The sequence below is a fragment of the Chamaea fasciata genome, unplaced genomic scaffold, assembly GCF_029207755.1.
Source record: "Chamaea fasciata isolate MVZ Bird 193981 ecotype frontalis unplaced genomic scaffold, bChaFas1.0.hap1 SCAF_1, whole genome shotgun sequence".
Lineage (NCBI taxonomy): Eukaryota > Metazoa > Chordata > Aves > Passeriformes > Sylviidae > Chamaea > Chamaea fasciata.
The window spans coordinates 116,533,031-116,556,716 of record NW_027094086.1 but is presented as its reverse complement, the minus strand read 5'-3'; the positions used below and the strand labels follow the sequence as shown (position 1 = coordinate 116,556,716).

Genomic DNA, 23,686 nt, shown 5'->3' with positions numbered 1-23,686 from the left:
GAATCAAAAAGGAAACAAGGTCATATCTAAAAATGTCTTTGTATCAAAGAAATTTCTATATTTTTGTACAATCTTTTTTTCAATTTATTTCTGAATATTGAAAAGAATCCCTGAATAGAGTCAAACAGATTGTTCCCCTAGATTTTACGGTTATAAAACCACTCAGTGTTGTCACATTGATAAACCAGAACTCAGATCTGTTGCTACTTGCAGATGAATAAGCTATTATTTTTAAGAAATAAGCCAAGTTGGGTATGTCTCTTGAATATGGAAAGGGTTTGGATGGGTTCTGAGAGAGAAAGAGAACAAAAAAAAACCAATAAAATAATTTTCAGGTTTGAAACTTCTTTTCCACTTCAATCTTCTCTATTTTTTGTGTAAAAATAAAGCTTAGCTCAAACACTAAAAGCAACATTACGATCTTCCCTAGCAGAACTAAAGAAAATTGTAACACCATAAACAATAACCAATAATTCAGAAGATATTGTTCAAAAAGTTTTGAAGAGTTTATTCCGTTTCTCTGTCAGTTTTATTGTAGATAGTAAGACTGGTAGTTGATACGAATGATGGAAGAATCAGGTGTTAGGATGAATAAATTTGTTTCATCCTTTGTCATTTTTTTGTCATTAGACTTCAGGTATCAATTTCTATTTTATGCCCACTATTAGATCTTGGTGGACTTATTCACATTAATGCAAACAATTCACAGTCAAAGATTCTCAAGCACTGCAGTAGAAAGCTTGCATTCTGCAATGCAGATCATTAAGGATCATCCTGTGTCTTGAGTAAAAAGAGTGAGGTTTTGACTCTAGTCAGTCATAAATTAATGTTAATTAAGAATACTAAATCAAATAATCCCACTTGAGGTACATGCGTGACTTTATAAAAAGAGTAGACCCAGGGTTACAATATTTTGACACTGTTGTAAATAACTGATTTGTGTTAAAATGTGTATACAAGAGAGTATAGTCTAACTGATTCATGTGCTGTAGTATTCTTTTGAAACAAGACAGATGGTGAACTGCTCAGTATTACTTTTCTGGTTATATATTTTGCTGGAAATATGGAGTCTTTATATCAGTAAGTCAAAAGCAAAGACATCTCTATGTTCAATAGAATAGCTGAGTAAGAAAAATAAAGCAAAGAAGATTTTCTGTAAATTTTACTTCATAATTTCCAGTTAGATTTTTCAGTCTGTAGTCCAGAAAATCTAACTATGGCTGTAACTAAATGTATTCAAAGACATGCGCATGGAGCACTAGAAGAGACTTTGACTAATCATATTACTAGTAACCACAAACACTGTGCTGTAAAATACCAAAATTCCTCCCTCAGAATTTGAATAATGGTGCAATTTTCCCCAGAATAATTTTTTCTAGAGTAAATATCTGATTTAAATCTCCAGCTCTGAGGAAAGGACATTGTCATACTGCATTTAAATCCCTGCAGTGAATTTAAAGAAAATGGTGTGTTTATGATCATCTCTCCAGGGTCCCTAGTCTGTTGAAATGTTGAATTAATATGTCTCAGAACATATATAACTATATTGAAAGTAGTAAGATTGACAGCGTACTTAAATTTAAGCATGAGTTTCCTGGCATTTGTTGCACTGTGGTTCTGACAAGCACATCTTTGATGGATGATCTATGTGCTCTGAGAAAAGTCAATGAGAAATGTTGAGAAAAATTCTTCCTATGATGCCTCTGCCTCAGAAAGGCAGTAGGGAAATCTGTCTGATACAGGATCCTCAGTTCTATTTACAGCTTTGTAGTCACAGATTGAGGTACCACAAAAGTAGTAATGAATTGGAGAAATAGAGTCTATCTACTTTGATTTTATTCATAATTCTGAGAGTATGAAGTAATATTCCTTTCATGAGCATAGCTTGCCTAAACACTCATTTAGATTTGCCAAAGTCTGTTTCTAGCTGTGTTATCCAGGACTGACTATGTTTTTGGGCATATGGCGTGACCCTTGGGGGTGGTTCTGTGGATGGCCAGGAACTAGACTTGATAATCCTTGCAGATCCCTTCCAACTAAACTTATTCTGTGACGTGTGTCAGCCTATGCTTAAGCAGGATAAAAATACATATGGAAGCATTCTTCTGACTTGGGGTGTTTCCAAGTAATAGCATTGATATGAATTAAATTATTTAAGAGAAAAGCATCTAGCTAAAGGTATAACTGCTTTAGCCTTGAAAGTTCTCTAAAACACAGACAGGAGATTAAAAATAATAACAACCCATTTTGTGACATCTTCAGGGAAGGGGATGAAGGGAGAACATAATTAAGTCTTCTCATATGAAGCTAAATTTTTCACTTGATGTTTCCTGTGAAAACTTGTGTGACGTTGTATTTGAATGCACTTCCATGATCTGTTTCCCTTTGTTATGTGTCCAAACCTTCTCTAACATCCCTCTGTAAATAAATATTTTGCTTCCTCTAACAAAAGATAGAGTAGAATTAGTTTAGTTTTAGAATTTTTTCATTGTCTTATGTATTCAAAAACCATAAAGACGTGAAGAAAAAACTTGTTAGCCTTAATGTGTTTAAAAAACTCATTAAAAATATCGTAAGAGGTGTTTTGTCTGGTGAGGGCTGTTACCTGCTTTACTGCACTATTTTCTTCAAAGTTTATGCCCCTTTATTTGCATGGACAGTAGCTGGGTCCTTCATTTCTGAATAGGTATGTCTGGGAGCCTGAATATCAATATTTCTAAGAAGCATAATGGATGTTGGTTACTTTTCAATAATATTTTTTAAGTTTTCTGTCTTCTGGAGAAAAAAAGACAGGAGAACCTCTCACCAAGTTCATTCAATTTAATTAGTAATAACTTTCCAATTTCTTAACTTTTACTCTTCCGTAACTATCCAGTGCAGTGTATTTTTTTCTACAGCAGTTTCACTCCTGGTTTTAGATATTGGCTTTCTTTATCTGTTTTGGTTTAAAAAAAAATATTGAACATCTTGATTAAAAAATACAATAATATCTACTAACAGGACTATTTGAATAGGAGGCCTTCAACAGGAGTTGAGACCAATGCAATGGTTCAGTGAAAATATGCACAGGCTTTCTGGGAAATGGTAATGCATTGTTTGCTGAATAAGATCAAAAGGGTCCGAGTATTTTGTATCTAAGGTGGCCAGGAACAGCTATAGAGAGAAGAACTCAACTTCCTATTTGTGGATCATCTAGTTTTTAGTGGAAGACAACACTGGATACTAATTATGGCTATGAAGTTATACTTTTTATAAACAGACTGAGAATTATTTAAAGTGATTTCCTGCAGTATATTACTTTGCCACCTGTGGGGGGAAAAAACCCCATATCCATCCCTTCCTCCACTGTCCACACAAGCACTGGCATCTGAAGACTTGATCTGTGCCTCACACTTTCAAGAGAGAAAATTGATCTTGATTTACAGTAAAATTTCCTCTCTTTTTATGTATTTTTCTCTCTCTCCCATTAAAGATTATTCAATAAAGTGTATTATCAGCAATTTCTTTTTCCAAGTCACTATGTATAAAAGTGCTAAAACTCTGATTTGTGTGGCATGACACTGTAGGCTAAAGGGACTTGTGTGGCCATTAGTATCGATCACAAATGTAAATGACTCAAAATCTTTCAAAAACTTTTGAATCATATGAAGTCCTTGAGTCTCACACATTTAATATGTAGAGACATAAAACTATGGTATAAACCATGTAGAAATTAATATAATCATTCATTACATGCGCATTAATTCAAGGATACATATTATTGTACTGCAAATAATATATGTTGAACGAAATTTGTTGGAAGAAGATGAGGAAGTATTAAATGCTATAAATTTTATTAGATTGCTTTAAATGGAAGGCTCATTTTCTTTTTTCTTTCCTCTTCTTATTCATTATTATCATGAATATGATTTCCTGTCTTTGCAAGTGCACAGAAGGTCATTTAAAATAGTTTCTGTGTCTGGGGGAACTCACATCTAAGAAAACTTCTGCATTTTGAAAGGAGATGGCAGTGTTTTGAATTTTTGAAAGTGTGGTTTCAGGCTGTAATATTCTAAAATTCAGGGAAGGACCAAGGGAGTGGTTTGAAATTATCTCTGGGAATTTATTTCTAAGCAACAAATAATGTCATCTGTGAATGCATATGAACAGCACATGTAAACAGATGGAGTCACATTGTTGATACACCTAATATTTGAAAGAGAAGGTAATAAAAAAATATTCATGGTCCGTGGATTACCTATTAACGTGAAAAAACAGTGCAAAATATTTATGCTGAAAAGCCTAGTAAGTTTCCTAAAGATTCTCCCTCAAAACATCAAACTCAGGTGGGCAAGACCACTATAATGTTAAAATTTATTTCCAATAACCTTCCTTGCATACTTGTAAGGAGAAGAGATGCTTGTCTACACACAAGATGCTGATTCCAAGCACAAAAACATCAACCTCAACCTAAAGAAGAAAAGTGTAAGCCACAAGAGATTGTTTCATAGAAGTATTTCTGTATCTCCAGGTAGTTGCAGGTAAGTGTTATGGTAATGGAGGCACCCTGAAAATTTTACTTGTACTACCTCTACTACCTCTTCATTAGAGCTAAAACCAGACAAAAGTTGTAATTGTCTTTTAATTAGTAACCTAGGTAATTAACAAGGAAATGATCTGATACTTAATATTTTACCACACTTTTTGTGAATTAGCATGTGGTCTTTTTTTTTTCTTTTTTTGGTATGATTTATGGCTATTTTCTATGTGAATTGCTGTCAAACTATATAGGATAAGTTCTAAGAAAAAAATATTTCAGGTTTTCCCTTTGGAACTGGTCTAAAACTAGGGGTGGATGAAGCAGAATGAATTCAGCCCTGCCGACTGAATATTTTACTGATTTGATCTTTCCTTGTTTTCTGCAACATTTGTATGAAGTAAAGTCTGCTCATGAAATACCCAACAACTATTTCTGCTTCACACAGCTTGAATTTAGTGAAAAGTTACATCATTTGACTGATGTTTCTCCACTCTTCAGAATTATATCTTTCTGCCATGTTTCTGCAGGTTCTATTAAGAAAATTGCCCATGTAGAAACTTTCATACTTCTGCAGTAACACATACTAGCTTATTTTCAAAGCAGAGCTAACAGTTCATTTTTCAGAAATATTTCAAGTTCTTTGCTTTTCTCTCAAGACTCCAAAAGTCTGTATCTTCCTTTGTAGAAAAGTCAATGAAACATATTTTAGCTATTCAATATGTTCAGGGATTGAGTCTGTTTTCAAAAGATACAGCATAGTTTATAAGAAAAAAGTCTTTCCAGTTTAGTATGGTACTATAATGGTCACGATATGTGACGCTTTTCTGATGTGTCAGCCACTACAGGACTGAGGTTAGCTAATCACAATTTAACACCTTCATAGTCAAAGAAAGCAACTAAAAAGGGCAAACTCCAAAGCCTAAAAATGAAAGAAACAGGTAAAATGGGTTGACATTGTCTTGACATTGACATGCTGGCCTTTCATGTCTACAGCAGCCAAAGTATGGTGCTTGATAGAACATATCATGTTAGTGCATTATAGCTGACCATGCCCTTCTGGAGGGAGGGACTTTTGTTATAAAAACACCCATTCAAAAGATTCCTTCAGATTTCTTTTTTTTTAATGTATTAATGGATAATTTACCCAAGTAAAACAGTATTTCATCTTCAATGTAACTTCAATATCACATTACTTTCCACTGCAAGAACAAGTAGTAAGGAAGAGCAAATCACTGTCAGTTATAGATGGATCTGAGGAGTTAGTTCTACTATGATCCAGCACACCCAAAAATGGATTTTCTTCCATTAAAATCACTGGAAATGTTGTTTATTTGACATACTTGAATTAATCAAGGCTGAGAACATACATCATAGCACTGCCTTAGGACAAGGACTGTGCCAGTCCTCATGTACCGTGTAGTGCTAAGCAACTTGGTGTCAAATGGTGGATAAACCCTTCTCACTGGAGAAGTTTGTCTGGTAAAACAGCTCAGTATATTCAGTGGTGACTTTAACAGCAAAAGGACTCTGAATTATAGTTACTCCATGCTAGCAGAAATCTTATTCAGAAGTCCATCAGGTTACATAACATCATGTGAATTGTGGTAAAGATTTCAAGAATTTGTAGCTTTTAACACTGTTCCTGCTGTTTATCTGAATTCTAGTCATCCAGATAAAGCCACGACTTCTGAAAAAGAGCTTTCACTGGAGGTCTAATGTGGCTCTAAAATGTGTTTTCCACACTCTGTGACTGCTCACACAAACTAAATGGGGTTGTTTGCACAATATACTGAAGTGTTATTGACCAGGAGAAAATGATATTTGGGGTTGCACCCAAAGGAAAATAGGAGGAAGAGGTATACTTGATAGCTATATTTTACATTTTTAAATGTGCAGTTGCTTAAGGGCTAATTCTAATCTTTTTCCATGATTTTCTTTAATGATAATGCTTCTCAATGAGATTCTTTCTGTTCTTTCTGCATAAGCAGTGAAAGACAACAAATTTTCCTACTTAATGAAACACCATCCTGGTAGTACAATGATGGGTCTTGATATTCATTAAGTTCATTAAGATCTAGACATCATATCTTGGGATACTTAATTTCTTTAACTTCAACCAGAATATAATTTGGTCCAACTTCTTCCTTCTCACTGTAACATCAAGACATTACACCTGAAACTTCAGTCATGTGTAGTTTTGTATGATCTTTCAGCTCTCAAAGATTCTGACAAGAACTAGAAATAGTTACCATCTATTTGAGTCTTAAATAGAAGATGTCATATTTAACATGTGTACTAAAGAAATTATATTTGAATAAAGCATGTTTTCCTAAGAAACATCAACTCTTCCTCAAAGACCCTAAAGATTCCACAACTCTATTTACTTATGGCTTGCAAACTATGTATTTCTATTTTGGAGGGTTTTTTTCATCAACCTGCAGAAGTGGCATCTCTTTAAGTGTTTGGTTTTAAAATGTTGCTACCTCCTGACTCTTATTTCAGGCACACTGGATTGCAATTTAACATCTGAAATGACACAACCTTGCTTTGTTGCTTCATTCCAAAATTAGATAAGAATTATGTATTGAATACATCTGGATTTTCTACGAGATTATTATTAGCTTCTCTCATAATGACATGACACTATTTACTACAAAGGAGCTAGTTTCCTATTAGTGTTTCTTTCCTAAAACTAATTTTCCTTCATCGTAGACACCAGTGATTCCTTTCTCAAAATCTAGGTTTTCATTACAATTTTTCTATACTTTATATCAGCTCTTACTTAATATCTGTTCACTGTTTGATATAACCTTCTAAAAAAGAAGAAAAAAATATTTTTCCTCCAGCAGTTGCAATAGGCTTTTATTAAGGCATAATTTTGATTATATTATTTATATAGCATATATTTTATTATATTTTATATATTTATTACATAAAATTCCTACATTTTAATGCTTAGTTTGTGGGTACTTAACTTCTGCTCTGCTTTTTTTCTTGTAAGCATCATTTGATTTAATAATAGCTCAAGTTCTTCCACAATGGTATAGGATGAGCATTACTTTCTTTTCCTACATGAATCCAATTCCACCTCCCTCACCTGATCACGTCAGCCTCTGATAGAAAATCATCAAGCTAATTGTGGTTAAAGATGTCTGGAAGAAAGATGCTGAAATGAAAAATCACACTTCCACTTCAATAAATTGTTCCTAGGCAATTTGCTAGGAACATCTATGTTTATCTCAGCAGTAGAATAGAAAAAATAAGAGTTTATATAGGGACAGATAAATTGTTATTCTAACAGTATGCCACTTATAGTTCTTGAAAACTTTCCAAAAAGCTTTCTGGACAGATTCTAATATCATTATCCTTGTATGATTAAATAAAATTTGCTCAAACAATCAGATAGATGAAAGAGCCTGGACTTTGGGGAAAGTATTACTAGCTAAGGACAACCAATGTAAAATCATGTAAAGGAAAGTGAAAAAAAATTACAAGAAATCAGAGACGAGTCAGTCACACCATCTAGAAGAGGGAGATAATATAACAAACTGTCTTTGAAAATCAATGGGGTTAACATAGCTAAATCATCTAGTTCTCAAGCACAGGTTTGGGTGACTGCAGTCTAATAGAACATCACTGCTTAAATGTATGCCACTTGCCCTAAAGGCACAGGATTTTTCAATTTCATTTAGTTCCCAGTGAAAGACAGTTACACTGAGGTATATCACATTGCATTTTCTGAAATTTAAGACTATGACATGGGCAGCTATTGAATCACCTGCTTAACCCTGAATTGTTATTCTGCTATAACTTGATCGTATGTTTAATCCCAGCAGGATTTATTTTTTAAACAAACAAGCTTAAAGAGAGAAAAAAATGTTGTCAAAGGGAAATCAGCTCCTTCAGGTAAAATAATCCTGTTTATGGGGAAAGTGGCTCATCTAGCCTCCAGATACCTTTTTTTTTTAACAGGGATTAGAAATTGAGGTTATACAAAACACATATTGTGCTTTTAAAATTTTACAAGGGGTGTTATATTGGAAAACATCTTAATGATTAATAGGTTAACTTGATTACTATCAGTTTGTGGCTTTTGTTCCTTTTATATCGTTTAGGAGACCAATCTGCATTATGTACTAAGTAGAACCTCAATATTTTCAACATAACTTTGTTCCACTTAGTTGAACACCAGTTTGAATTGGTGTTTTCATACCATTCACTGTGTGAATGTGTCTGTGAATGTGTCATACAATAGAAATCTAGAAAGAGGCAACTTGCTCAAGGATGTAGCATGTCATACAGAGCTTTAATCCAAGAGAGATCACCAGTTTCAAGACCTTATGAGCCTGCTTAGATTACCCAGCTCTTTTATGCCCAGGTATTAAATAGGTTGGCTTTTCTTAGGAATCAAGCATATCTAGGGCATGGATTTCACACTGGAAGCTTGTGAAAAAGAAAATAGTCACCAATACGTGAGTAAAAGGCATTAGGACACTCAAATAAGGAAAGTAATTGTTTAGAGCTTTCCAGTTATATCGTGTTATTGGCTAGAGGTATTTGGAATGAAAATAGCACAGACCCATGCAGCCATGATAATTACAAACTTGGAAGACTTTCAGGTAATAATGGTGCCAGTGTTCTGGTGTTTACTGCTGTGAATACTGTGTGAGAGCTTAATGGGAGCAAAATGTATAGATAAATTAGGAATTGCAACTGTATCTAGATAACAGTTTAAAGTTAATTTTATGGGTGAAAAAACTGGGTTTTGTTTTATAAAACTGCATTTTCTATAATCTTTCAGTGTATCTTTGAATGAGTTTTAGAGGTATCACATTTCTTAGAAGTTTTTGTTTAAGGGATGTGTCCGCGTACCTTACCAGTAGTGGAAATAACAGACTGAGAGAATCCATGCAGATGGAGCTAAGTAGCCATGAGATATAACCATGAGAAAAATCCCAGTCATGGTTTCACAGATTTACTGCTTATTATCCCTGCATGCACCTTAAGCACATAGTACCCAAATGGGGGTATCCTGGTCTGTGTTGGGTTGGTAGGGGAAGGTGATCAGTCTCCAGGGTAGAGAGAAGGGGGACTCAGAGGAGCAGGATTCAAAAAGCAGAAAATTATTGCATGAGAAGGGAAATGTGACCAGTGAGTGTGTGGAGAAGAGGCCCATTTTCCTACACAGTGTGCAAAGGTAATGGGATTCCTAGTTCCAAGCCTCTTGAAATTGGAGATCTTGGGTTCTCCCCGTTGTGCTTTCAGGTCAAGTTTACCTTTGTGTTCAACAGGAAAAAAAAAATCACTTCTTGGAAAGCTGACACTCTTTGCTGAAGGTTCACACACAGCTTGTGTACAGAAATTAATGGGGAAGGAGGAGATCATGACTGGCTTAAGACACATTGATGTTTGTTAACACAACGTGTATCTGTATTAAACACAGTATAAGTCTTGTGGAAAAGGCCATGTAGTTAAACATTACTTAAGGACCTTTGTTAAAGTCAATAGGATAGTCTAGACTTTATAATGAGCTTTAATTTGCTTGAATTATGACTTTTTTTCTGTCTAATTTGAATTGAAATTGAATTATTTGACAAAATAAGAACCCAAATTTTTCCGAATGAAGACAAGAACAAAGATGTTTCACTCTTTTTTCCCTCTCTACATCAAGAAAAACATGGTATTTTAGATACATGTGTGCTGTGCTTCAAGACAGGTTTAATGAGTTAAGCAGTTTGATTTTTTTCTGCTGTTCCTCCTGCTTTAGTTTTAGGTAACTTGTAATGACATTTCTCATGTCAGAGACATTGTTTAAATGCTCTATTCTGCTTTCCTGAGCACATGACATGTGTGGCTCACAAAACCAGTTAAAGTGACGCTTTCCTATCTCACATTAAAAAAAATTGCAATAAAGTATATTCAGAATTTTCTTTAGCAATAATCTTTGTTATTAATGGTTGGGTTTTGTGTTATGAGAGGTGCTAAAGCAAAAGAGGGGCTGTAGTCTTTGTCCCAGTCTGAAAAAAACATATCAAACACAGCTTTAAATATGAAGTTTGCACAGGCTGAAGTTTTTATTAGATTCCACTTAAAGATAGTATATTCAAATGTATCTCTTGTGGAAAAAAATTAACCAACTAATTATCCAAATACATTGGAGTCATTTCATATAGAATCAGCTCAGAGATTCAACATCCTTCTTGCCTGGTTTACAGGTGTAAACTTACAATTGCTGCCCTTCATATTGTAGGAAATGATTAAAGCTCACCTCATCTCAGAGTGTTTGTAAAAACTCAGCACTAGAGAAAACAATTAGTTTTGAAGCACTTGAGTAATCTGCAATCTCTGGAGTTCTACATTATTGATGCTTGTGTTAAATTTCAGATTGTTCTTTCAATTGTCATCAGTTTGTAGAAGCTACTGCACAGTAAGATTAACAAACAATTTCTAAAATATTAAATAATGCATTAGTATTTTCAGAAGATATTACTAATGATAAGAAAACATTTATTTAATAAAAAGAATAAGTAAATCTTCTACATTTTAACAGAAATCCCAAAAATACTGTGGAATATATAATTCCTAGGAATAATACAATCTCTCAGAAGAAATGGTCATTTCTAAACTTGTGTTAAAGATTTTGTTGTGCTCTTAAAAGTTTTTTGCCTCAGGAGTTGTTTTTTTGTTTTGTTTTTTCCCTTACTGATTTCTCAGTAAGTACTCTAGTACAGCAGTTAAGCTGTAAATAAGATTGCCCAGATGAAGAAACTGTTTACACCCAAGTATACTCAGAAAGTTGTCAAGAAATACAAGATGGAGCACACTTCCCACCCTTTGGACTTTTATCTAATAAGCTGGATGCAGAAAGAAGCACTTAGCATTTCCTATTATTTTTTTTGTGTGTGTGTATATAGCTATTATCTGGGGCCGTTGCCCTTACTTGCTTTTGATACAAAGACAGAATAGGGTGCAGTGCAAAAGAACCTCTAATCTCTTCAATCTTGAACAGTGAATTGCATATGCACATTGATAAGCCTTTGGTGTATTGGATGTACTTACATTTAAAGCAAGGATTTATCTCCTTTCCTATTAAAGCTTTAGTTGTTTCACAGATCCTAATGGGCAATAAATAAGCAAATACTTTTTGTGACTTTGATAACTACACTTTGGAGTTATTGAGACAAATAAGAATAAGAAGTTTCAAAATAGTGGTGATGCAAGTATCTTTATCTTTCTCATCTCTATGAAACAAATCTTCATGAAGGTGTTCTGTATGTGGCTGGTGCCGCCATGCTGATCTAGAAATGTGGCTAGTAACCAACTGTCTTTACAAAGCACCTGTGCAGTTAAACTCACTCTCTTTCTCATTATGAACCATGTGAAGTTATGTTATATTCCCATCTTTATTGTATTATTGAAAATTTCATAACATTTTTGTAGCTTTAAGAATGCAGGGACAGCTGAGAGTACCTCATGGGGTAATCTAAAATGATTATATATCTGATTTTATTTATATGTTCTATTCAGACTGAGGACCTGGTAGAATGAAAACATTAGTTCCTAAACCATGAACCAATTATAGCTTGCAAGACCTTCGTCTGTGGAACAAGATAGCCTCCAATATGTGTCTGGGTCACTTTGTGTTATGGTTTTGCACTAAATCCTAAAAACATTGCAGGATCAACACTGTGCCAAAAAACTGAGAAATTCCCCTAAGATTTCATTCATTTAGGAGACTTGATTCTACTGGGTCAAAGTGGGGGAGTGGCCAAGGTCAGACCGTTAGAAACACAATAGTTTATTACTAGCAAAGTATGGGTTAACCACTATGACAAATAATCATAGCAGGCTGTCCAGCTTCAGCTGCAGCAGACAGCATAAACATTTTCTGCTACTAAAACCAGGCAAATTATTATTTTTCACACTTGGAACATTAGAAATTGGGATTTGATCAAAATTTATCCTAAAGGAATCTTTTTTGATACCCCAAAGGAATGATCCAATATGATTTTCTCTGTGTGCTGGACCTCTCTCTTCTCTTTGCCCCCAGTGTGGGGGGAAAAGATTGTTTCCTGTCTTCTTGCATATTATGATTAGCAGGAAGATATTCTTTATGCAGTCTTAGTATAGCCTACCTAAAGAACTTCTAGGGAGAAATGCAAATCAATCTCTTTTTTTGCCCTAAAGCTATCTTGCTGTAAAACACCAGCCTTAATGGTCGGCTACACGTTTTTCTGACGCTGTAAAAGTTACACGACTAGTTCTCACTAATGTTAGTAGAAACAGGGTGCATTGCTTGAGGACAGATTATAGTCTTTGTCTTGTAGGACATGAAAATAATTGAGACTCTGTTGTCAAGACCTGAGTTTTTCTTCGAGTGCTAATGTCTTTTGGCAAGACACGTCAAAAGAGTATATCTCATACTGAAAGACACGCATCCTAGAATGTTAGATGGGAACACGCAAAATACACAAGTCACCAAGCAATTCATATCACTTTTATGATCTCCACCATAGACCAAAAAGCCTCTTGTTCTCATGTGTTTGGTATTTTTCAGTTGATAAAAAAATGGTTATCCCTGAGGATGACATTTGTCATCTGTGCTAAGCAGTTCTCACTAAAAGAGCTTAAATCACATCTTTTTAATACAATAATTAATTTTTTTTTAATTTCAAAATAAATGTAAATAAATTTTATGGACAAAAATAATACCTTTATCCTTTTCATTTAGAAAAATATAATATTTGTACAGTTTAAAGATCAGCGTATGTGGATGCTGTTTAATTTAAATGCCTTTTTAAATCTGTGAGTGATAATTGTTTTAGACATTCTGTTTACTCATTGGAAAGAATAATGCATTCATTGCTTTAACTCCATGTATGTGCATCTCTTACCACTATGGGTTTTTTTGTTTTGATATTTATGATGCAGAAGAAAAACAATCAGCATTATGCTGGATTCCTGGTGTTGTGCCCAGGAATTAAGAAATCTCTGTCTCTGATTCTGTTCATTCTTTTTCAAGCAGATATTATTTTAAATTTCCGAACAACATATGTCAGCAAGTCTGGCCAAGTGATATTTGAAGCAAGATCTATTTGTATCCACTATGTGACCACATGGTTTATCATTGACTTAATTGCTGCACTTCCTTTTGATCTTCTTTATGCTTTCAACGTCACTGTGGTAAGTACTAACCTGTCTTCTTAATTATTCTCTTTTTTCGAGAGGGATTTGTTGCTATGAGGCTTTTTTTCCCAGATCTGGAGACAAAAACTGGATTAACAAAAATACCTAGGTGTCTTTTACAACTTTGTGGCGTATTTTCACCCCGGGTGTACCAATTTTTTTAATTCAATTCTCTTTGCTTTGTAAACTGTTGCATCTATGTTAGCTTCATGTCTAATTACTGTACTCAAATACAGTTTGCTATGGCTTTTGCTTTCTTGTGGTGCATAAATTCAGTCCTTAATTTTTCAAGACTCATAAATTTTTACTGTGGCAAAGTAAATCATTGTTATGTTATGGTCCACATGTTTATTTAGCCAGGAATCCTCTTTCTCTTTACTTCTGGGAATTTTAGTGAAAAAAGTACCGCATGACTGCTAATTTTTTGTGTGTTCTAACATGTATTTCTTACAATTGTCATTTACTTTTACTTTTGTTTCAACTCTTTTTTTTTAGGAATGTAATGACATAAAGCTTAATCTGCTTTGAAAATGTTTGCTCTAATATTAGCTGATGTCAAAATCATGATGGGTTACATTTGCACTAGCTTTCTTATGTTAAGACAGAAGTTTTTATTCTGCTAGCCCTATTGGATTTTGTATAATAAGGATCTAATAAGCAAAATTGCAATAAACAAACAAACGATCCCCCCCCCCAAAAAAAATGCAATTACCTCCTGCCCCCCTGAATCAGAAGATTTAGTTTTTGAAAAAAAATGTTGGCAGAGGTTTAATTTTGTGGATTTTTGCCACAAAAACTACGTTTTTCAGCTGTCCACTTTCCAATTCCCAGAATTTTGGTCTTTCATAAACCGATGCACTCAATCTCAATTTCATTAAGTGAGTTAGAAACAAGTACAGAGATGATAGGATAAACACATATCAGAAAAAAAAATAGAAAAACACTAGTCAGGAAGGGTGCCATGTAAGGTATCATGTTTGATTTTATCATTTAATTCCATTTCCTTCAATGAACTCCCTTTTCATGTCATTTATCACATAAAGTACCATCAATCTAATGCTGGAGTAGATGCTTTTTAAAATTAATAGTTTCACACTGTTCACTGTTTCTGTTAAAAGGTGGGTAATCGATTTAAATACATTACTATCTCAGTTTATCCCTTACACTCAAACCAAACAGCCAGCATAATGGTGTTGGTTCAATTTCTATTAATAATTTTCATTAAATAGCTTTGTTTACTTTTTCTGTCAAAGAGAAAATTAAAAAACCTGAAAACAACATTTTGCCCCCACTAGAAGAACTGATAAGCTTTCCATACTTAATTCTGAAAAATAAAGTACTATCCAATGATTACTTTTACAGTTAAAATGTCACAATATTAAATATATTGCCATAATATGATTAGTGCACATCTCCTGTTCTACTTTTAAACTTTTTCCCTTAATAAGACTTCAGTATGATTCCTTGATGGGAACACACTATCATATCTCCTGTTGTGAAAAGACTTGGCAACTGTTAATATAAACCTCAAGATAACAATGACTTATCAACTGTTTCAAGAATGGGGGGAGGTGTTAATCACATTACACTGTTTTCAGACTTAATGATTTAATAAGCCATTTCCTCATGTCTGTTCTCAGATTTTCACTTCATCGACTTTCAGATGTTGCCTCAACAGAACGGTGAGAAGGGGCACCAGGGAGCCTCTCACTCCTTTGCTGCTCAGGCCCTGGCACAAAGGCCAAACCTTTAGGGATGCTCTAAATTCTGCAAGCTATAGGTATAGTGCCATACATACCTACATATGTATGGCACAAATATGTCATACCCCAGCTGGAGATTGGTGAAGCCAGAGTGCATGTAAATGCTGTGGAGTCTTTTGTTATCTTTGTATTCATTTTGAATGAAACAAAAGTTAAACTGTGTGAGTTGGCTCTACTGCTTTTACACCTTTACATGGATTCTGCCCTACTGTTAAAATCAGGGACTCTGGAGATCTGAGACCACAGGCACATTCCTGCCTATCCTCAGTGCATACCGTGATCCCAGTTCTTTCCATCCTTGTGTTCGTCTGACATAAAGGATCCCTTAATTTGGGGAAATACGGTTTCAAATGTTGCCATAAAAAACAGGCCATTAAGCGCTAACTATAATAATTGAACTGCTCCTTTTTGAGTAGCTGATGACAGTTGTAGAGCAAGATTATCATTTTTTGAGGAAAAGCAACTAACCAGGTGGATGAAAAATGATTAAAAATCTCTCCCATTAGTCATTTCTTAAAATGGATCCCACTTCTTCATTAATTAATTTTTATGTAGGAGATTATTCTTCCAAGCAGAAAATTTCATCACTGGTTTGTAGCAAGTTTATTTTTTGTCAGTACTTCTCACGACAATGCTGATTGAGTTTGTGTTCGTCTCAGTTAAAATTCTGTCCCTGTCCTTTTGACAGAAAAAGGTTAACCCAGCTAGTCTAAAACGATTAACAAAATGGAAAATTTTGATGATTTTATATCTGTGGGCAAAGAAAAATCTATGCAGGCACAAGTATGAGTGCTGACTCCTTATTTTGTCTTCCTAAATTTGTGACATAGAAAAAGAAGCTGCCTGATGGCATTTTAGATCTTCCAATGACATATTGGGCACAATACCAGAAGAGCATTTGGCATGACTAATGAGAAAATTCAGTGCAATAATACATGATTAATTACATCTGTGTTCAATTTTATGAAGAAATAATTTTGAAATGGGGCAGTCCTTAGGCCTTAAAATGAAACCTGCTTCCATATTAAAAACAAAATTACTATATATGATTCACTGTCTCTATATCTGTAGTTTAACAAAAATGGTCAGGATTTAGGCAAAACTGATAACTGGCTGGGCACACTTATAATTCTAACAGACCTTTGGCAATTTCTTGTTTGTAAGAATCTAAAATATATAATAATAATTTCACCAAAGCTATCATTATTTAATTGTGATGTTTTAGAACATCGGCTCCCATGGGAAGATGGAGGCTCCAATATATAGGCCATAGCACACATACAATCATTATATACAAAATCATTATCCAAAGGTTTTTATGTTACTGCTACACCTTGAAGAGCCAGTCATGAACAGGGACCCATTTATAAGTGCAACAGAACCATATTTGGTTCAAACAAACTGATGAGAGAGAAGAAAAGGAGACTTTGGGAAATGAATTACCACTGAAATAGAGGCAGCTGGTACAGTTTCATGACGGTTAAAGAATAACTATAAATTAAAGTTATATGATTGTAGTAATATATAAATGGCAATTACTTCAAATATTTGCAGCCTTCTGCCCTAGATTTGCAGATATTCTTGGGCTTAAGGCCACAGACATAACTAATTTTCTGGCACTGTAGATGGAGAATGGCATAAGATGAGGAAATGAAATGCAAGAAACAACCTTGTAAATGTTTGTGTGCTCAAATGTCAGATCTTATTTTAACAATGTATTTTAAAAAAATGTCTTTTTTTTTTATTTTATTTTTTTCCTTACTATGTACAGGACAAAAAATGTAACGGTTCTTGAGAAAAAACACAGCATTAAAAAATGGGCTGCAAATTCTGCCCTTTGAAGAGGTTCATGGGAGAATTACTTACGCACTGCCAAAACTGTAGTGACAAAAAAAAATAATGCTTGTAGATTTCTTATTTTCTTATTTACAGGTTTCCCACATACTTAATTCCTGAGAGTGGAATATAATCAATGACTTAATCTTTGAACAAATCAAAACCACCTGATGTTACAGAATATATCAGTCACCTCAGATCTAGCTGTTGGTGAATGCACACCTATAAAATTTAGATTTCAGATTACGAGCTTTGGTAGCAGAAAGGTCGATGTTCAGGATATTCTGGATTAGCAAAAGGATATTGATTGAGCTGTGTTTTTAGAGTTGCTTTTGAGAGAGATCTTTACTGTCCTCTGGGAGTGCTGTAGCAAGACATGTCAAGTCTGATGTTACTCTTCCAGCCAATGTGGGTATCCTGTATCAACCAGGCCTTAATCCTACTGGGCCTTTAATGGAGGTAGAAAAGAAAAGATTACCATTAATGAAAATTATGGCTATTTAATCTTAGACAAATAAATTAAAACTATTTGGATCCTAATCTGTATACTGTCTGCCCAACAGCCGAAACACAAGCCAAATACATTCCCTGCAAAACTGTGGGCTGTGCACAATATGGTATGGATGTAGGTTGCAGGATGCTCTGGAAAGGTTGGGGTCATCCAGAGACTGCCTGCTTTATGGTGGAACTCCTCTAAGGCCAGAGTCATATACTTCATAAACATATACTTCATATACTTAGGATGCTGAGCAGATTAGGTGCTGGTTTTGCTACATAAACTTGAAAAGCAATAATAATTCAGTTTTGGAATTTAAGAAGCAGTATTAGACGTTTAATGAAAGCTTTTTTGGACTACTACTTAGTGCAGAGCAGTAAAATATGCCCAGGTTTCTGAGCACAGGGTTAAATCTCAAGAACAAATATGAGCTTTCTCTAACTTCTCTGCTTTATTGTTCTGCAAAATATCTGCTATTTGTTATTGCCTCTTCCATGCTAAATTATAGGCTGGTTTCATCTCATACACAGTTAAATTAGGTCCGCTGTTAGGTGAAGATGAAGATCATTGTGTGCTTGGAGATATTTATTTTGTGGCTTCATATTGCAATCAAATGATCTTTGGTCAGTTTGACAATTGTGTTTCTTTTCTAGAGCTGGGAAGAATCTATTTTTTACAAACACAAATTTTTAAGCTAAATCTGAAAGAAGACTCAATGAAAAAAGACAACATGAAAGATCTAGCATTTCAATTTTGTTTGGTTTATATCAGAAATAGCAATTATGTATTTACACATCCAAATTTCACACTTTTTTAAAAGCATCTTCTTTGCTGTTCTCTGCTGTCTTAAGATTTAGTCTAGTCAGCTGTGCAGCTGAAGGAAGAGTAGACAATATTTCATAGAGCTTTAAAATTTCCTTTCTTGGAACAAGAGAACTGTGTGACAGAAGTAGGCTGCTGACAAGCTCTTTGGGTGCTGACAAGGGATTTTCTCTCCCTGTTCTCCCAGGTTTCCCTTGTCCACCTTCTGAAAACAGTGCGGCTTCTGCGCCTCTTGCGTCTCCTTCAGAAGCTGGACCGCTACTCCCAGCACAGCACAATCGTCCTCACCCTTCTCATGTCCATGTTTGCCTTGCTTGCTCACTGGATGGCCTGCATCTGGTATGTCATAGGGAAAAGGGAGATGGAACAGAATAACCCCCTCACTTGGGACATAGGTAAGTCCTTCCTTCCCACATGTACATAGACACGTGTGTATATATCCATAAATGAATGTTAATATATAAAAGTGCATGTATAAGTCACTCAATATTTCAGGTTGCACTCAATCTTACGCCATTATTCAGTGCTGTTTGAGGAGAAAAGGAAGAGACTGGTACTCTCTGAATTTCAGGTCAATCTGAAAAAGAGAGTAAAATAAAAATAAGTTGGAAAAAATAGGAAATAATTTTAGATTTTTAAGAGTGATTCAAAGTTTGGAAGTTTTAGGATCTGTATAGGAAATGGCTAGACAGACTGTGTAGAGTAGATTAGACAACTCATCCTGGTTTTCCAAATTAGGAAAATTCATCAACAAAAACATTCCCTCAAGTGTGCTGATTATTTCTTCCTATAGATTGAAACAGATAGGCCCTGAAATGTCTTCAAGTTAAAATCTCCCTTTGGAATTATTGTTTAGAGGATCTGCAGGCTTTGATTTTCACAGAGCAGATGAGGTGTTAATCAATGGAATGCTCAGTTTTGGTCCAATTTTTAGTTTCTACCCCAGGCTTCATTCTGATCTGAATGTTCCCTGTTAACTTTTCAGATTTAAACTTTTCATTTTTTGTAATGAAACATCTTCCATAAACATAGTTTATCAAAAGGTGAGGCAGTTTCCCAAGAGAAAAATATTTGGTGTGGGGGAAATAATGCAAACACCTCTGACCAAAGGCTCAGTGGTATGCACTCAAACTGCAGATTGGTCTGTTCTCATCTCTTTTAATTTCTTTGTTTTCTCTTACCCCCATTATTACCTGTCTAAATATCACCTAATTATGATAAATCTGAGGGAAAAATGACTATCATATAAAGGTGCTTGACCTCAGAGAAGTGAGGATCCTGGGTCAGGAAGAGAAAAAGAAGAAAGTCCAAGAAATATGTGTTTCTAGTTTTCCAATGGGTTAATTAAAGATTTGTGGAATTTTCTTATTCTTTTAAGTTGACTGTTGATTTGTCTTTTCATTTGTAAACCAGGTCTTTGACCTGCTGCTGAACTCCTTATAGAGAGCAAACTTCTGACAGAAAAGGCTGCAGCTCTAGGAGAGAGTATACAAAGAAAGCCCACTGTGCAAAAATTGGTCAAATACCACTAACAGAGAAACAAATCCAGATAATAATAATGATGATAATAATGTCTCTCTGGTGGCAAGTAGCTCTGAAGGCACTTTGTCAACTTATGTAGGCCACAAACAATAGCTGCTTTCAAAGCATTCATTGCAGTCCAAATGGTGATGATGGGCTGCATCCTTGCTCCCCGGGTAGGGCTGTCAGCCATGCTCCCCATGCTCCCTTTTCCTGAGGCAAGGCCTCATTCAGAAAACTCTCCTCATATACCCTGGGGCTCTTGGCATTTATTGCTATGAAAAAATTAACCTTCACCCATCAGTTTCGTCCTTTCTTGGGCAGCAGCAGTAATAACCGAATGTCCCAGCAACCTCGTTAGAATCAATCCCAGTTTAACTGGAATGGAGACATTTCCCAGAAGTCCCATTTGTGTCTCAGTGAAGAGGGTTGTATCTGGGTTATCACACACTGATCGTCTTCCAGTGGGCTTTCCAGACCAGAACTGTTCCTTAATAGCCCCTCACCACTAACTTACCTCAACCTGTGACAATCAGGGACATTCCTGGGGCAGCTGTAGGTAGTGCATTTCCACACTGGATGGACCAAAGCACTTAGTGGCGTGTGTTCTCAGACTTTCACCTTCTACATGTAAAAAGGGGTTTCCTATCGGTCTTACGGACAGGCATTTTTTTAGGGTTTTTCTTTTCTAAAGGTGTGAGTTTGTGTTTTTGCCTGGAAGGTTGTTTCACCACCTTCGTGGATGGTCTCTAAAATATTTAGATGATATAAATTTATAATAAAAATTATACTGCAATGACTCCTGTAATGCTCTTACAGATATTAGTTCTAGAGCTAAGTTAAATAATTTACAGCTTTGGGGATTCGTTTTGAATTTTTTTTGTTTGTTTGGGGTTTTTTTTAAGTGAAATGGTTTTAAAATGTTAAAGTATTAGATACTGGTTTAAAGAAAAGAGCTCAGAAAATTCCAGATATCTGTCACAAAGCTGTTGTTTTGCAAGGATCACTCCAGCACTGACAAAATTTCTGGTTAAGCTTATGTGTCACATATATGAGCACAAAAATTTAGATTATGTAACTTTTTCAATCACTGCAGATTCGATTGCTCTCCGCATGCAAACTACTTGCTGATGAAACACAATGAAATTAAGTCTTGGTCCTCTGTGTATCTTTTGCTATTCTGGGGATCCTATGTAGCCAGCCTTTCTTTGTCATTTAAGAAAACTTCAGATGACAAGTTCACTACATCTCATAGCATCCACACTGGGGATATTTTGAGGGGAGAATGGTAGGTGTAATTTAGAGTATGAGTGATTAAGCAAAGTAAAATGAGGTCTGGAAGTCATAATAAATCATAAGCAAATAATGCACTCAGGAGAAATCTCGCTCGGAGTATAATTAAGGTAGCATTACTGTAAGACATTTAGGATATTCCTTTCTCTGAAAGGAAGACCTCAACTGAAAAATTTGTGCTGTTTTAGAGAGCATGCAAAAGAGATTTCTTACTGCAGGCAAAGCAGTAGAATATGATTCTTACTAATTTCGAACCGGAACTGGAGACTCAAGTTTCCATCAATGCATCATACACAAAGTTTATTCCAGCCATTAAAAGGCCTTCTAATGGAAAAGATTAAAAAATACCACGCAAAAATTATAATTCCTATACATATTTAATTAAAGGAAATGTGTCTCTTCCTTGAAAATTCTACTTTTTATTCTTCACTGGAATGTCTCAGGTGATGTCCACTTGAAAACTAAATATGGCACATCCAATGTATGGAATGGTTGAAATATAGGAATGGGTTTGTTCTAAGAAAGGAAAATGACGTCTAAAATAAGCAGAATATTAATTTGCTTTTTATATTTGCTGCTATTTTTGGGGGGAAAGGCAGAGGGAGAAAAAAGCTATTAGCTTTTGCCTGCTCCTTTTAGTGCTTTCTCAGAAAGCCTGTAGCACAGATTTCAAGAGTGAGGTTTGCTAACACTTAAAGCAGACATTTTAAATCTGCAGTACTGTTAACATAATACTTTGAACCTTGCTGTGCCATCAGATATGCACCATAGCCCAGATCTAGCACATTTGCTTCTGTGTATCTATTTCTCTAGCTAATTCAAACAAATGTGGTGCTTAATTTACATTTGAATTGGGGCAATGGGAGTGATAACATTGTTCCTATGAAAATACCCAGTACTGAAAATGGCATTTGCTTTGTTCTTACTGGACCTAATTGTAAGCCTTTATTTCACTTTTTGTCCTTCTTCAGGCAACATTCCCATTGTAAATATTTTAAAAACGTGGTTACATTTACAAATTTAGCCACGTGGTTGCATAGTGAGAAAGGTGAAGTGTCTGGGTCTAATACTGATGAACTGTCATGACAAGGGGGTATTGGGACATAATGTTAAAAACTGGACCGCTTCCTTAGCTCTAGTATTGCTAGATTTAACTGATTACATGACATGGAAGATACACAGCATGGGCACTGCTTTTAGATGCTGGAAACCTTTACCTCAGCAAGTTCTCCCATCTTAGGAAAGAGTTGTTCCATGTGCAGCATTTTGACTCTAATGTCTGATAAAACCACAACTCCTGGACACATAATTCCTGCCCACTGGAGACAGTGGTAGAGTTCTAGTCCTGCCTTTCCCTTCTAGCATTTTCAGGTCCCTCTCTCTCCCTCTCAACATTTCACCTTGTTCCCCTCATTTGTTTTCTTTTGTGAAATGGATGTCTCCCTGAGACATGGCATGATCTCCACCAACCTGTAAAAATAAGATTAATTTTATGTTAGCTGACATGGAGTAGAGGTTGTGTTTAGGTTTCTGGCTGATCCTAACACTTCAATTCCATTGGCTCCCATTTCTGTAGTTTAACTGGCATCAGATTTAGGCATGGGGTCTTTATTTGCTGATTTCTGTTTTGTATTAACATACACTGAGCTAATCCCCTTAAAGATTTTATTAAATATGAGAAAATTATTTTTCTACCTGTCTCTACAGGAAACAGATAATGAAAATATTTCCTGTTCCTGAAGGCATTCATTCTGTGAGAACCATGTGAGCTGTTGAAACCCAGCTGTCTTGAGTAGCAAGGAGATTAGGAGAGGGCCAAGAGTCAGGATGCTGGCTCCCTTAGATAATCAAAACTGTCAGGTATTATTTGTGCCACTGTCTCAAAAAAACCCCATTATTTCCTGTCCACCAGAAATTTAGCTGCAACTTTTTGTTAGTCCTACAGTAACACAACATTCTGGCTATGGAGGGGTTGTTATCAATGCAAAATAGAGTAAAAAAAAAATAACCTGTGTTTTTATAGTTAATAAATGATTTCTTTGGAATAAGCTTTAAAATCGGGCCTGTAAAGAGCATTGTTTTCTTCAGCTATTTAAATATTTATTTCAGTTGAATACCTCGAGTTTCATCTCAGGTTTTTTAATAATTTTCTACTATTTTTTGTTGTACAGCACCTTTGAGAACAAGAACTCCGTTGTGACTGAACCACATACTCTGCAATATAAAACTTCTCACACACACTTTGTTTAT

The 23,686-nt window shown here is 35.1% G+C and overlaps 1 protein-coding gene across 1 annotated transcript in view; it reads left to right on the top strand.

The window, feature by feature from the left end:
• Window positions 1–23,686, top strand: part of KCNH8 (potassium voltage-gated channel subfamily H member 8) — a 120,087-nt gene that overhangs the window by 33,544 nt on the left and 62,857 nt on the right. Inside the window, exons 5-6 of the mRNA XM_066194718.1 lie at window positions 13,545–13,702; window positions 18,810–19,017. Coding sequence (XP_066050815.1) covers window positions 13,545–13,702; window positions 18,810–19,017 — 366 coding nt within the window. The remainder of the gene's footprint in view (window positions 1–13,544; window positions 13,703–18,809; window positions 19,018–23,686) is intronic.